This window comes from Oreochromis aureus, linkage group 14 (genome assembly GCF_013358895.1).
Source record: "Oreochromis aureus strain Israel breed Guangdong linkage group 14, ZZ_aureus, whole genome shotgun sequence".
In the NCBI taxonomy this organism is placed as follows: domain Eukaryota; kingdom Metazoa; phylum Chordata; class Actinopteri; order Cichliformes; family Cichlidae; genus Oreochromis; species Oreochromis aureus.
The window spans coordinates 12,515,417-12,529,754 of NC_052955.1; the positions used below are offsets into that span (position 1 = coordinate 12,515,417).

Consider the following 14,338-nt stretch of genomic DNA (forward strand, 5'->3'; position numbering starts at 1 on the left):
ACGGTGAAGCATGTCACATGAATGTCGGGTGAATTTCAGTAGTGAGATATAAGAAACAGCTCTATCAGTGTTGCTCATTCATTTTGGAAATGCAGGCAAACTGTAAAGTAGCTTGGCCGCAGTGCTGACACGTCTGTGCATCGAAAAGCCACAAGTTTCTGCAACAGTCACTGACTGTGAGAATATGACCACCACAGTCTGTCTTTGGTTTCAAGAATCACAGACAGAGCCAAGCACACAAGCACGGCCAGCACAGACTCAAATCTGATCACCCATCTGGCCATCCTACATATCCAGTGATGTTGGGGGCTACATACATACTGATGAACTAGAGTTAAATGCAGTATTTATTATGTTCTAGCAGAACTTTTTCTTTACTGCTTTTTCCACAAGGACTAATTTTGCCATCACAACCACCCACTCTAATTATAATTGCCTTAATAATTGTAACAGCAATGAAAAAGAATAAATTCAGCAACTGCCTCACAAAAGTCATAATTTGAGGGTTACATTAAAAAAGGATTATGTATGTATCTTATGTAGGTACTTCTAGGTATCAGTCATGCCTCTGTAAACAAATTTCAGTTTCAGTGCTGATATCCATCCTGTATACAGAGTGGAAAGATACTCCTGAAGTGGCAGAGAACAGAAGCGTCACACGAGCCTTCGGTTTAGTCAAGGTGTGTGGGCTTAGGTGGAAACCACAGGCATTATGGTTGGTAACCTGCTGTTAGCTCTCTAACCAGGTAGTTTCTGTTCATTTATTTTATATTGTCTGTTTTTACATTTGCATTGTTATATATGCCTATGTTAAATTTTGTGACTGTTCTGCCCTTTTGTGCATTTCAAAAATAATTACATGAACTGTCTGTTGGTTTGTTTCATTTCTTTCCAGCACTCTAGTAAGCCATGATAATAGTTGTGTTTGATGCATAATGCACAAATGATCAAGCCTGGTCATATTCGCTGTGCTTCTGTGGGTAGTTGGGCATGGGTTTGTTTGGGGGTGAGGACCCCTAAAATCTTGGGCCAACTCTCGTGGTGATGAATGCTGAGTGGATGGGCACCTGTTTTTGCCTAGAACCCCAATAAACTCTAGAATCAACAGTGTAAAGAGCCGTCATGCACTTGACCCTTTGACAGTCCCACAGCTGTAGTGTTTCACAGTCTGTGATCAGTCTCACTGCCTCTGGTCCTGATCCCCAGCTTTTCATCCTTAAAACACATCGTGAAGGTGACTTTACAGATCGCTCACCTTAGTTTATAAAATTCCTGTAAAACTACTGCAGTAAATCGGTTTATGTGCACTTAGTCTTGTTCAGACAGTGAATCTGGAGCTTGAGGCTCATTCATGGTTCAGCCACAGCCCTGTAGATTTCAGACTGGCTGAATCTTCCAATAGAAAAGCCTGGAATCATCTCAGTAAGCCAACATGCTCCTCCTGCCTCCCCCTCCTCCCCCTCTGTGTGGCACTGATCACCCCTCATACCGGAGGCAGCGCTGCCCTCTGCACGCCGCTCCTGCCAGCGTACAACCAGGCGGATGTACCGATGGCTCGTACTGTATTTCTGGTGACTTTCACGTGATGTTATTGTGTGTTGCGGGCTGTCTGCCAACCTCTCGCCTTCCACCCGGCCGTGTGCATGAGCGGACTGGCTGGAGGTAGATGTGTGACAGCAGCAGATCCATGCGCGCCGGTTTGGTGCAGGCGGCGAAGGCGCTCTGAAAACCTCCATCTCTGCCCGAGAGAGTCGACTGGTAAGTTGAGTTTTGCATCTGACGTTGAGCCAGTTTATCGGCATCATGAGGACCTCATGTAAGATGCCTACTAATTTACCTTAAAGCCTTGACTTATTTTTGAAAAATGCGTTTTCCGGGCAGGTTTATGTCCAGCTTTTTAGTTTTGTGATGTAAGCTGAGTGAAACTGGAGAAGCGAGCGCGCCTGCCAGGAAAGCAAACGTGTCGCTGACACTTTCATCAGGCATTTTCTACTTACTAATATTCTCTATTTCCGACAGCCCAACTTGTCACAACGCACGCGCACGCGAACGGGCATAGGAACGTGCGCAGAGGAGCGGTCCTCATTCACGGCTCGTTCTTGAATTATTAAACTTGTGGAGTCATTCACTTCAAACTGCACATTCTAGCACTCTCACTGGTTGCTGAAAGCGAAAAAAACGAGACAAGGCCAATTATAAAAGTTTAAAGTAGTGATCTATCTGCTTCTCATGTTCCCAACTGGTAAAATGTCGTAAAATACTGAATACAAGCTTCTTTAACAAAAAAAAAAAAAAAAAAAGCTCTGAAAATTTAATGATTTCTAGTTTATTATCAAAGGTGATAAAGAAAAGCAAGAACAATTCACATTTTAAAAAAGCTGAAATTAGTACATTTTTGATATATTTGAAAACATAAATGGGAAGAGTTGCTGGTTAATTTTAGCAGTGTTTGACATTCCCAGCTTGTTGAATCAATTAAGGATAATAAAAGGTTAAGTCTGTGTCAGTCTGTCATTGTTTTCCCATTGTGTAAAAGTAGAGTCCATTTATCTGTCTCATGCGTCTGCTACCATGAGTAATCTCTAACAGCGACACTAACTGTTTCCTTTAAAGACAAATTTGTGGAAAACATCTCAAAGGAAAGGGAGGAAGCATCCTGTCTCTTACTACATGACATGTGACCATCTGTGGCCCTCAGTGATTTTCCCCTCGGTGCGACATATTGAGGTGTGACATTGTGGATCCGGGTGGTGCTGCTGCAGCAGGAAGGTGCCAGAGCCGAACTCTCATGTGGCATTTGTCCCTCTGTTTCAAAACTTTCCCTCCTCTGAACCAACAGCAGCTACTGTGTGCTTTGTTTGTGCTGGAATCCAGCTGCATTGGAGACATTTGAGAAGCCGTGCCCTTCCTTGCTTGCCCAAAAAGACCATCCCTGTCATTGCTGCTCATTCTCCCCAGATCATTATCGAGTCTGTGCCGAGACACTTTCAGACATCACTCAACCTGAGCAGACTGCCTCTTTTATTGAGAAATCGCAGCCGTCTCCGGCTATTTCAGTCATCTCGTTCTGTGGTGTGAGGGAGTGTCGGTCAGGAAGTTCAGCTCTATCAAGGTTTCACTCGTTAGTGTCGTGAGGGCGAGGTTGCCGTCGGGACCGCCACTCTAGTTTTCCTGCAGGTGGGTCACGTTTCCAATTTGTGTTAGCGAAGGTGGAACCGGACCCCTGAGGAATCTCCCCAGCGAGAGAGCAGCGTCACAAGATTTGTGAGGTGGCACCAACTGTTGACAGATTCATCTGAGTGATTGAGAGAGGGGATGTTTCTGAAACATCAAGGAGATCAGAAGAAGAAAACTCGAAATTTAGGTCGCCCTCAGCGATTTGAGGGAAATGTCTCATGGGGATTTCTCAGAAAGATTTTTTTTTTTCACAAATCAGTTTTAAGAATTTAATGGTCTAAAACACAACCATAAAAGACACCGTCAAAATAGTTGTAGCCTAATGAGAAATTAAAAATGTGATTGCCTCCAATATAGATTTATTATTTTTGTTAATAGGTTTAGAATAATTGGCTGGTAGAATTGGCTATTATAGTAATGAGGCTATAATAATGAAAATATATATAATAAAACAACTTCAATTTGGTCTTTTGCAAAGTTCAGCACTAATTTGTAGTAGAGTAAAAGTTGGAATGCTGTCCTCTGAATCCTCAGAGTAAATTTGACTGACAGTGAGCTGCAGCATTTCCAACGTACAGTAGAGTTTTCAGTGACGACAGCCTGTGCATAATTCTCCCTCCTCCGCTCCTGCCCTGCCAGGGGTATAAATAACCATGTGGATGAAGCAAATCTCAGCACAGCCCAGCGCTGTGGTTCATCAGCACTTTGGAGAGGGCCTGGGCTTATTTGGTTTTCTTATTTTCTTCTTCTCCCTGTTGATGTAGCTGCTGCTGTTGTACTGTTGGTCACTTGGTTGCCCAGCAACTCAGTTTGTGTTATCTCTGTCTGTGAATTATTGCATCAGCTGTGCAATACATAGAGACTCAAGACAAGGCGTCTGCTCGCAGGTCAGGCTTAGCTTTTGTTATTTTAGAAAGACGTCACTGGAGATGTTACAGTGTTGCTTTTAGAAACCAAGTTAGAAATCATCAAAGCCACTCAGAGTGATGTGGGTGAGATTAGGAACTGGGATAACTTTAATAGTGGAGAATCATCTCACTTTTATTTTGAAAGTTCATCTATTCAACCCAAGGCAGCACAGTGGTTAGCACAGTGGTTAGCACTGTTGCCTCACAGCAAGAAGGTCCTGAGATCAATTCCACCATCAGGCCAGCAGGGTCTTTCTGTGAGGAGTTTGCATATTCTCCCCGTGTTTGCGTGGGTTCTCCCCAGGTACTCCGGCTTCCTCCCACAGTCCCCCACTTTGTGCGGATAGGTTAATTGAAAAATCTAAATTGCCCATAGGTGTGAATGTGAGCGCGAATGGTTGTCTGTCCCTGCGACAGACTGGCAACCTGTCCAGGGTGTACCTATGACAGCAGGGATAGGCTCCAGCACCCCCCTCAACCCTGAAAAGGACAAGCGGAAGCGAATGGATGGATGGATCTATTCAACCCTTCCTGTTTCATCATCATCTAACCAGTTTTTTTCCCTATCAGCTTCATTGCAAATGAGACTCTTGTCCCACATTTGGTGTAAGGTGTGGGACTTGAACTGGTGGAGAACCCGTTCATGTGCTTTACAGAGAAGAATTTAATTCAGTTCAGGTTTATTTATATAGTGCCAATTCACAATAACAGTTGCCTCAAGGCACTTTATACTGTATGTTAAAGATCCTACAATAATACTATGAGCTAGCAATCTGCGAGGGTGGGAAGGAAAAACTCCCTTTTAGCAGAAAGAACTCAGAGGAACCAGACTCAGGGAGGTGCAGCCATCCGCTGCGACTAGTTGCAGGTCGAGGCAAAAAGATGAAAGAGAAAAGAAAAGAAAAAGAGTGTAGGGAAATGGGGAAAACACACAATAAGGAAGAGAAGGCAAAAATGTAATGACATGCTGCGATGGTATATAAACAGGTGGAGCACAAAAAGAAGTGATTGAAGAAGAAGTACTCAGTGCATGAAGTCCCACAGGAATTTGAGCCTATAACAGCATAACTAAGGGAGGGTTCACAGTCACCTGATCCAGCCCTATTAGTTTTAAGCTTAATGTTCAAAGTAGAGAGGGTGTCTGTCTCCCAAACTGGGAGCTGGTTCCACAGGAGAGAGGCGTAATAGCTGAAGGCTCTGCCTCCCATTCTACTTTTAGAAACTCTTCGAACCACAAGTAAGCCAGCAATGCTCTGTTAGGAGAATATTGTACCATGAGGTCTTTTAAGATACGACAGAGCCTGATTGTTCAAGACTTTGTATATGAGGGGAAGAATTTTAAATTCAATTTCCCAGGAACCAAAAGAAGAGAAATACAGTCCTCTCCCTGGATCATCAACTGAAGGGTTAGGCTTTTTAGGGATCATTTAGAGCCTGATAATAATAAATTACAATAGTCGAGTCTAGAAGTAATGGGTGCATGAACTAATAGCACTCTGAGATAATATGTTTCTAATTTTAGTGGTATAATGCAGATGAAAGAAAGCAGTCCTACATATTTATTTAATGTGTGGATTGAAGGACATATAGTGGTCAAAAATTGCTCCATTCCTCACAGTGTTACAGGAGGTCAGGTTAATGTCATCTAGAGTAAGTATCTATTTAGAAACCACACAACAACCTCCGTTTTGTCTGAATTTAGGAGAAGAAAAATAGAGGTCATCCATCCACTATGTTTTTAATATAATTAATTTGTGTCCTCTGGCTTCATTGAGAAATAACACAGCATTCTTATTCCCAAAGCGTAACATACCGACGATTTGTCATGGCCTGAGGCGTCTCATAGTAACGCGAAAGGCACCCTTCGGCGTCCTTATGAGATGCCCCGGATTCTCAATTGAATCCAAAAGAATGCCACTCACGGCGGCAACACACGCTGACAGCAGAGACTCCAGCGGTCCATTCCAGCCCTAACCCTAACCTTAACCATAACCTTAACCCTTTCATATAGTGTTTTCCAAAGCTCATGATCAGAACGTAAAACACATTTACATGTATTGATTCATTGCAAATGGCTCTCATGCCCCCAAACGCGCAACATACCGACGATTTGTCACATAGCGTCAGTGTGTTACGTGTTGGGATGAGAACATGTTGGAAATAAAGCTGGGTATCATCTGTATAGCAGTCTAAAAATCTATACAGGATTCTCTACTAATATTGCTTAAGGGAAGCATGTATAATTTAAAAAGTATTGGTCCCAGGATAAAACCCTGTGGAACTCCATGACTGACTTTCATGTGTGAAGAAGACTTTCCAGCCACTATCTCCAACTGCTGTCCAACAAGACTCAGTTGGAGACTTGAGACTCAGTTTAGTGACAAGCGACTCAGTTGTGGGCACCTGAATATATTGTTTTTTTATTTAGTTATAAAAAAAGTACTTAACAATTAAAATATATTGAGGTGGATCTAATACATGTTATTAAAAGGTGTGAGTGTGCTTCCTTTCTCATGCATATAAACACAGAATTTAATTCTATGGCAAACACTGGTAATGTTGCCATGATACCAGAAATCTGGTAGTCTTAATGCAAAATTTAATACCAATATGTAAGTAAAACCAAACTTTAATATAAAACAAGCAGCTGCACAAACAGCAAACTACACAGTAATGACAGGAATACCATTAACATTATAACATTATTTATTACAAAAACAAGTTGCTGGTTACAATTGCAAGCTTTCTTGCTGTAAACCAGAGGTCTCCTTTGAGCTACTTTTTTTCCTTCATTATTCCTTATAAGTCTCTTTGACATCGTTTTTATCCAGGATGTCATGTGCGAATTACTTCCTCACACAAAATGATCTCCTTACAGGACTTGCTGTGGTGTGATTTGTTCGTTTTTTTGTTGTAATGCTTTTGTTTTTTCATTGCCACAAGACACAGTGGATGTATTGCTTTACTTTCTGTTGCTATTCAACATGTTGTCAGGATATTGGCATCAACTTAGTACAAAAGTCCTGGTTCTCCTGCCCTCCTCACTAATGGAAATGTCTTTGTCACTGTATAATCTGGAAAGCCATTCCAGCGTGCAGCTAGCTATTATGCAAAGTTCAGGCTCCATAAGGTGTCAGAGCATTCAGATATAAAGCCATAACTCCTTCATGAGACCTGACCAAGGTTCCCATCACACTGCAGACTTTCACATGGAAACAATGAAAATGAACAGTAGCGTAGCTGGTATTCAGAAAGCTTTGAAAACTAAAAAAAATAAGACAAGACTAGTAGAAATGATTCTGTTTGTTGTATTAAGAGTGCTCTGTGCGCCAGTTGGTCAACATCATACATGTTGTTAAAGTGAGGAAAAAAAATGTTTAAATTGATTTTAGGAAACTTCACATGTGGAAAATTGGGTTAAAACAACAAGGATGTAAATGAGCCATTGACCCACCTACTTAAGACTCTGTCCCACTTTCTTTTTTAAGGCACAGACCAGTGTATGCTGGTCTGGTATACCTTCAAAAGCTTGGTAAAAAAAATCATTACTAGTTTGTATCCACGTCCTCCAGACTCATATAGTATTTAGTGAAGATGGATTAGCTGATCACCAAAGATTAGAGTCAGTTCAGTCACAGAGTGGTTAGCTTTAGTCCAGGCTTTTCAGTACTGAAAAGTTTTTGAAATTATGGTGTCAAAGTGATGTTGACCTTTTCACTTTGTGGGCGCCGTCATCTTTATATTTCAGAATGATTCAGTTTTGGCCAGAAACTTAAATTACAAGGTCACAGTGGCATTTGACCATCAAAAAACAATATAGTTCTTTTAGAGTCCAAATGATTTTGCTCAAAATTTAAGGTTTAAGAGATATTGACTTCGTTAGGGTCCTGGATAGATACATACATACATTTTTTTTAACGTGAAAATGAGCAGTGATTGTTTGAGTTAGCAGCAACACAAAAACACATCGTCTGTCATTCAGTTCATAGACTAACTACTCCTCACTAATCAATCTTTCTACAAAAATGACAGTAAAGCGGTATGAAGAGTCACTAAGGGTGAAGTGAACTGAAGAGTGAAGATAACTCATTTGGGAGACCCAGAAGTCTGTTTCAGAAATCTTTATTGTTCTGTGGTTCTGCTGCATGTGACATCTCTGAGACCTGCTCAGCTAGTTATTTTTTCACATTTTAATATCAAAATTTTGATTTCGGTTTAACATCCATGTTGACTGAAGGACCCATCACTCATTATTGAATGATTAAAACCATGAAGACCCCATTAACAAGCCTAAAATTGCTGAAATGAAGTGATTGCATGATTAAAATTGACTAAAAAAGTAAATTGTGATTCATTTTTTGGCTGCAGTTGGTGTGTGGTACTTTAACTGATTTCCTTTATTAGTTAATCTTCAATTATTGGTATTTACAACTGCCTAGGCACCCAACCCAGCAATTCAAAAACCAAAAATCTATTAATTTAGTGTCATATCAGGTGAGATAAATCACTGCTAGTACTTATTACAGGGGCGTAATTTCCAGGGGGGTTAGGGGGGTTATGACCCCCCAATAATCAGACCCAACCAATTATGAATTATCTTGCATAAATAGGTTGTTGGTTTTCTTTACTCATTTCAGGTATTACCAGCAAAATAGTTGCATATTTAATCATCTGGGAATTTACCCAGATTTATTTATTTATTTAGACAGAGATCTTCACCCCCCCCAATGTTCAGCACAAAGTTACGCCGATGACTTATTATACACTTGCTGCTGCTGCTTGCTTTCTGATGTTCTTGTGACCTCATCCTGATGATGTAGTCTTGGGATTTTCAGACTGCTCTACAGTGAGAAACATTGGTGTATCAGCACAAGTGGTGGCGCTGTGGATGAAGGTGTATTAACCTACAACAGCAGCATGTTTATGGGAACAATTTCACAGCAAAGTCCCTGGTGGATGGCAACCAGGAACACAGAGGGCTGATAGCATTATTTTGCATTATTTTAGTTTATCCTTTGATTCCTTTTTTCTTTTTCTTTTTTTCTTAATGGAAGCAGGCCATGCTGGGATATCAAAGCTGTGAGCAATACAAGGAAAGGCTTTTCTAGCCCTTGGGGAGATTAGCTGCTCCATGACTTACTGATTTTCTATGCAAGCCTTAGGTAATAAAATCATTAACAAAGTTAAAAAAAAAAATACAATCTTGCAGGCAAGGAGAAACTTGTTGGGAAAAATAAAAGATGTTATTTATATTATGTGTTTTAAAGTGGTCCTTTTATGTTGATTTACAGCTCAATGCTTTTGTTCTTTGACTTTCCAGAGTTGAGTAAAAGTTTAAAAAAATTTAAGGGAACACTTAAATCACACATCAGCTCTTGGATGAATGAACTGTTCAAGTTGAAAATCTTTACTGACATACACTGTGTAATTTGTTGAGAACAAAGTGACATAAAAATGGTGAGGAGACATCAAACTCATCAACCTTCTGTGGGCTGGATTCAAAATCACAGCAGAAATCAAGGTTAGGATTGTTTGAAGTGTTTTTTATGGTATCCCTTTGTGCACCCACTCAGCTCATCCTCTGCCTGAAACAAGTCATTTTTTAACTGCTTTCCCTTTAACCTCAATATAATAGAAATAATAATAATATAAAAACTTATTTCTTCTCAAATCATTATTATTTGTATACCTACATTTTTCCCTTTCTATTACATTACATTTTCAATTATGTTGTTTTGTAAAATGAAAACCTATACTTTTCTTGCAGCCTGCAGCTTCTATGGAAGTATATTCCACATTAGTACTCAACAGTGTATTTACCAACCTTTAATTCTGGTAACGCTTAGTTTTCAATCATTTAAGGTATAATTTGTGTTGTATTTATATAAAAAAAAAATTAAAAAACCAACCAGTATAAAATCATTAAAACAAACACAAAGCAAGGCAGCTCAGAAATGTCATTGCTACAGTGTGTCCTGGGTCTGCCCCAACCTCCTCCCAGTAGGACATGGCTGAAACCCCATAAAAATAACATCTGTCTGATCCACCTTGGGTGGCATCTGCAACACTGCTGGACCAATCTGTCTGTCAATCTCCCACTCCACCCTCCCCTCACTTGTGAACGAGACCCCAAGTTACTTGAACTTCTTGCTGACGTGGAGCGGGAAGTATACCCTCTCCTGGCTGAGAACCATGTCTTCAGGTGCTCCTCCCAATCACTTCACCAAGTTCATGCCTTGATGAAGTCAAGAGAATTACATAATGGAATTGTAAAAAAAGAAACAAATTGATTGACAAAGTCATAAAAATGGGAACAATTAAAAACAAAACAATAATAATAACATCTGTGAGATATGACAAAATACACCTCTGGGGGTCTACATGGACCCCAGTCAGTATAATGAGGGTTAAGGCTGTCCTCCTTTTACCCGACTTCCTTGTGATTGGCTCCGTCTTAGAAACGATAGGATTAAACAGCAGATTCACTGTTCACGGTCAGAGCTGTTAAGAAACATTTTATGAACACTCTCTTTGACATCATACAGAGCCAAGAGTAGAAAAAAAATGAAGACAAAGATTTTGGCTCACAGGGACGTTACCTGTACATATGCTGAACATGAGCGTCCACTGTTGTAATAACATAACAGAAAATATGGAAAAGCATAGCAGACGACCTTTAGAACAGTGCAGGCACTCTTCCTTGCATTAAAATGAAGCATCCGCTCATCAAAGGGGGGGAACGAGGATTAGATTTACCTTGCGACCCTTCTGTGCATTGAAAAGTTGCGATCACAATTTAATTGTACCCTCCGCACTCGTGTTTTTGATTAGGATTTAATTCATAAGAAGAATCCCAGTCTGCAAGGTGACCAGCAGTAGAAATTAACCAGACCGCAATAGAAATGAAGGAGAAAGACCTGCTGCCCTAGACTGGTGCAGAATGTGTGGATGACGCACGACAAGTGCAACAGTGTGTGAAGCTGAGCCCGGAGCTGTGGGTTCTCCACTGATAGTCTAAGCATTGCCACAGGTGTTTCCATCAGTTGAGCACATACAGTAGTATATGTCATATTAGAGTTTCCATAATATAATCTTCCTTGTATGTGCCGTACTCTCAAAGAGAGCAGAGGTAATTTTCCTTTTAGGAAAAAAAAAAAGAAAAGAAAATGAAATTAGGATGGCAAATCGTGTGTTTAAATGAAGTTTGGTGTGATCATACAGTATGTGTGATTAGCTTCCACCCTGCTGTTTGGTGCAGTAGAGAAATGACATTAACGGCAGGAATAGCCAGAGAGACGAGATGTAATCTGTATGTGGGAGCCGTGGATGGATGAACATGAGATGAGGTGAGTGTTTGCCTGCGGGGCGTCTGTGCTCACATGGCAGAGCGAGGCTCGTCTCAGCGTGCGGCCATTCGACCTGAATGTTGAGACACGTACAGTAGAGTGACTGGTCTCTGCGGCGCGGCGGATTCTTGAAAAACCCTCTTGTATAATTTCGTGAAGTGAAGTCGGTGGGCTGCAGGCTCACAGCTTCGTATTTTTAAATGAGTTCAAACTATTGTGACTCTAACAGCTTTTTTTGTCTGGGTTTTTAAAGTTTGAAGACGCACTCTGACAACAGCATTTCCCTTTTTTTTTTCCTCTCTTTTCATCCAAACCACTTCATGGATTCGCAGCACTCTGCCCTCCAAAAGACGGATCTTAGTGCCCTTGTTTTGTAGTGTTTTCAAACAGCAGTCACGTTACTCATCCTTGAAGTGTTTTTATGTTTGTCAGCCTGCACTGAAATAGAAAAATGTTTAATTTAGATAAAAGCTAAGTCTGCTTTTGTATTTCAGGAGCTGTCTGGCTGGTGCCGCTGCACTACTATGACTCTGAGCTCATGAAGATTTTGTAAAGGAAAAAAGAAAATCCATTCCCGTTAAAGCCCACTTGTTTTCTCAATGGCTTCCCGCAGCCAAGGCTTCTTCCACCATCATCATCACCACCATCACCACCACCATCGCAACTCCATGGTGCCTGCGACGGTACCGAGGCTGCTGCCCGAAAATGGCAGCCTGCTGGGAGGCATCGCACAAATCACCCCCAACCTCTTCCTCAGCAGAGGAAACGTGGCTTCCAACCGCAGCCTGCTGCTATCTAAAGGCATCACCTGTGTGGTCAACGCCACCATTGAGCTCCCCAACTTTAACTGGCCTCACATGGAGTATGTAAAGGTCCCACTGGCGGATATGCCCCACTCCCCCATCTCCTTGTACTTCGACAGCGTGGCCGATAAGATCCACAGTGTGGGACGTAAGCGAGGGGCAGTGTTGGTGCACTGTGCAGCGGGAGTGAGCCGCTCCGCTTCTCTGTGTCTGGCGTATCTCATGAAGTACCACCGTGTGTCTCTGGCCGAGGCCCATGCCTGGGTCAAAGCCCGCCGCCCCGTCATTAGGCCCAATGGTGGCTTCTGGCGCCAGCTAATCGAGTACGAGAGGAAGCTGTTCGGCAGAAACTCTGTTAAGATGGTGCAGACGCCCTACGGGGTCATACCTGATGTTTATGAGAGGGACCGCAGGAGCCTCGCTCCATACTGGGGCCTGTGAGAGAGGCGGTGCCGACTGTTCAGTGGGGGATCGAGGAGGAAAGTGAAGCCCTTTTGCCCTTCTGGACTGGAGGTTCCTACCTGCTCTGGACAGAGGAAGAGAAAATGCACAAGTGTGCGTGTGTGTGAAGCTTAATTAATGAGTGATGGTGCTTTTGGACAGAGGGAGTTCAATCAAACACTGGCCGTTGATGGTGCTGCTGTTGATCCAACCAGTTTTCTCCAGTTAAGTCTTTAAGTGGGAGAAAGGGGACTTAAAGCCCAGAATCATTCGGACCAGAGGATTGGATGGGACCACAATGATGTCAGACACCAAAACAAGATAAAACTTTGAGTTGAAGTCAGTGCCGTCCTTCTCCGGGTCTGTCTTTCCAGCTCCAGAGGATGATAGAGGTGTTCAAACTCTGACAGTGATGTGACTGAAGTTCTTTTCCTGACGTGGTGTCATGTGGTGGTATTGTGCCAGTTTTGCAGTAATCCTTAGTGTGAAGGGCAGCAGCATGCTCTTAATTTATGGTAGCATTAAAGATAAGTGTACAGAAAAAAATATAGGCAAATTATTCTATTGGAATGTAATGATAGTGAGGAAAAAAAAAAGCTTATGGTGCACTTTAACTGAATGAGAATCAAAGATGTTATATCAACCTTTTTAAGGTGAAATTTGAAAAGATGTAAGCTAGGAGTCGAGGTTTAGGGAAAGCTCCTGTGTAACACAGGGTTGACTGTTCCATCCTGTGACCACACTATGTTATTGTAGTGCTATTTGATGCTATATTAAAGAAAATATCTGCTGCCTCAATAGAAGTGGTAGCTCTGTGAAGTCTGTTTTCCATCCCACAGTTTTTGCCTTTTATCCAAATTCGGGTAAGGCTGCAAAAAGATCAGCGCAGCACAGAAAAGACATTTTATTTTCTGTCTGGAAACTGGTCCACCTCTGTGGTGTAGCGCTCTTTTGAAGATCAGTAGGCTGAAGATCTTTTTTTTTTTTTTTGCTATCATCTGCAGGGTGAAATTTAAACTTTTTTTGCACGCTCTAGCCACACTTCAGAAATACTGGTTGTAGGTCTGAGACATACTGCAGTAAATCATAATAAAAATACACTTTGGGACAATTATCACATAAAAGATGAAAAAAGCCAAAAAATGTCTGCATACTTCAAGTGATATTTTCCTCTTAGAGCCATCTCTAAGAATGTGTCTGTAGAATGTGTTTCCTTCTCATAAAGCCTGGCTTAAAATCCAGTTTTGTAATATTTAAGTCCTGCATTATTTACATTCATGTTCACTGTCTCGCTATCTAGTCTCTACTGCTTTATTTGGGGTCGTTTTTTGCATTACTGACATTCTAGTACTATATAATAGTATAATATAGTACTATATTATCCATATAGTGTGACAGAACTATAGACAAACTAAACATAACCCCGGTTGAAAAACTGGTTGTTGAAAACACAGCTTTCCTCAAGTGAGATGAAATATTTATTGAATCAGCTAAGATTAAGCTTCTTCTGGCCAAAGTCCAAGAGTATATCCATCAAAAGAAACACATTATCTCTGTAACCACACATTGGGACAAAGAGCCAAATTTATTACATTAGTTTGTACTGGGTACTTTCTCAGTAACTGTGGTACAGGTGGATAAACAGAAGCCCTTGTAGCACAGA

General features: G+C 41.3%; 1 protein-coding gene across 1 annotated transcript; it reads left to right on the forward strand.

Annotated features, from left to right (window-relative positions):
* The first annotated feature begins 1,491 nt into the window (after positions 1 to 1,491).
* dusp14 (dual specificity phosphatase 14) lies at positions 1,492 to 13,494 on the forward strand. Its single transcript, XM_031731713.2, has 2 exons — positions 1,492 to 1,758; positions 11,926 to 13,494. The coding sequence occupies exon 2, from the start codon at positions 12,031 to 12,033 to the stop codon at positions 12,673 to 12,675; it is 645 nt and encodes a 214-aa protein (XP_031587573.1). The 5' UTR covers positions 1,492 to 1,758; positions 11,926 to 12,030; the 3' UTR covers positions 12,676 to 13,494.
* The last annotated feature ends 844 nt before the right edge of the window (positions 13,495 to 14,338 follow it).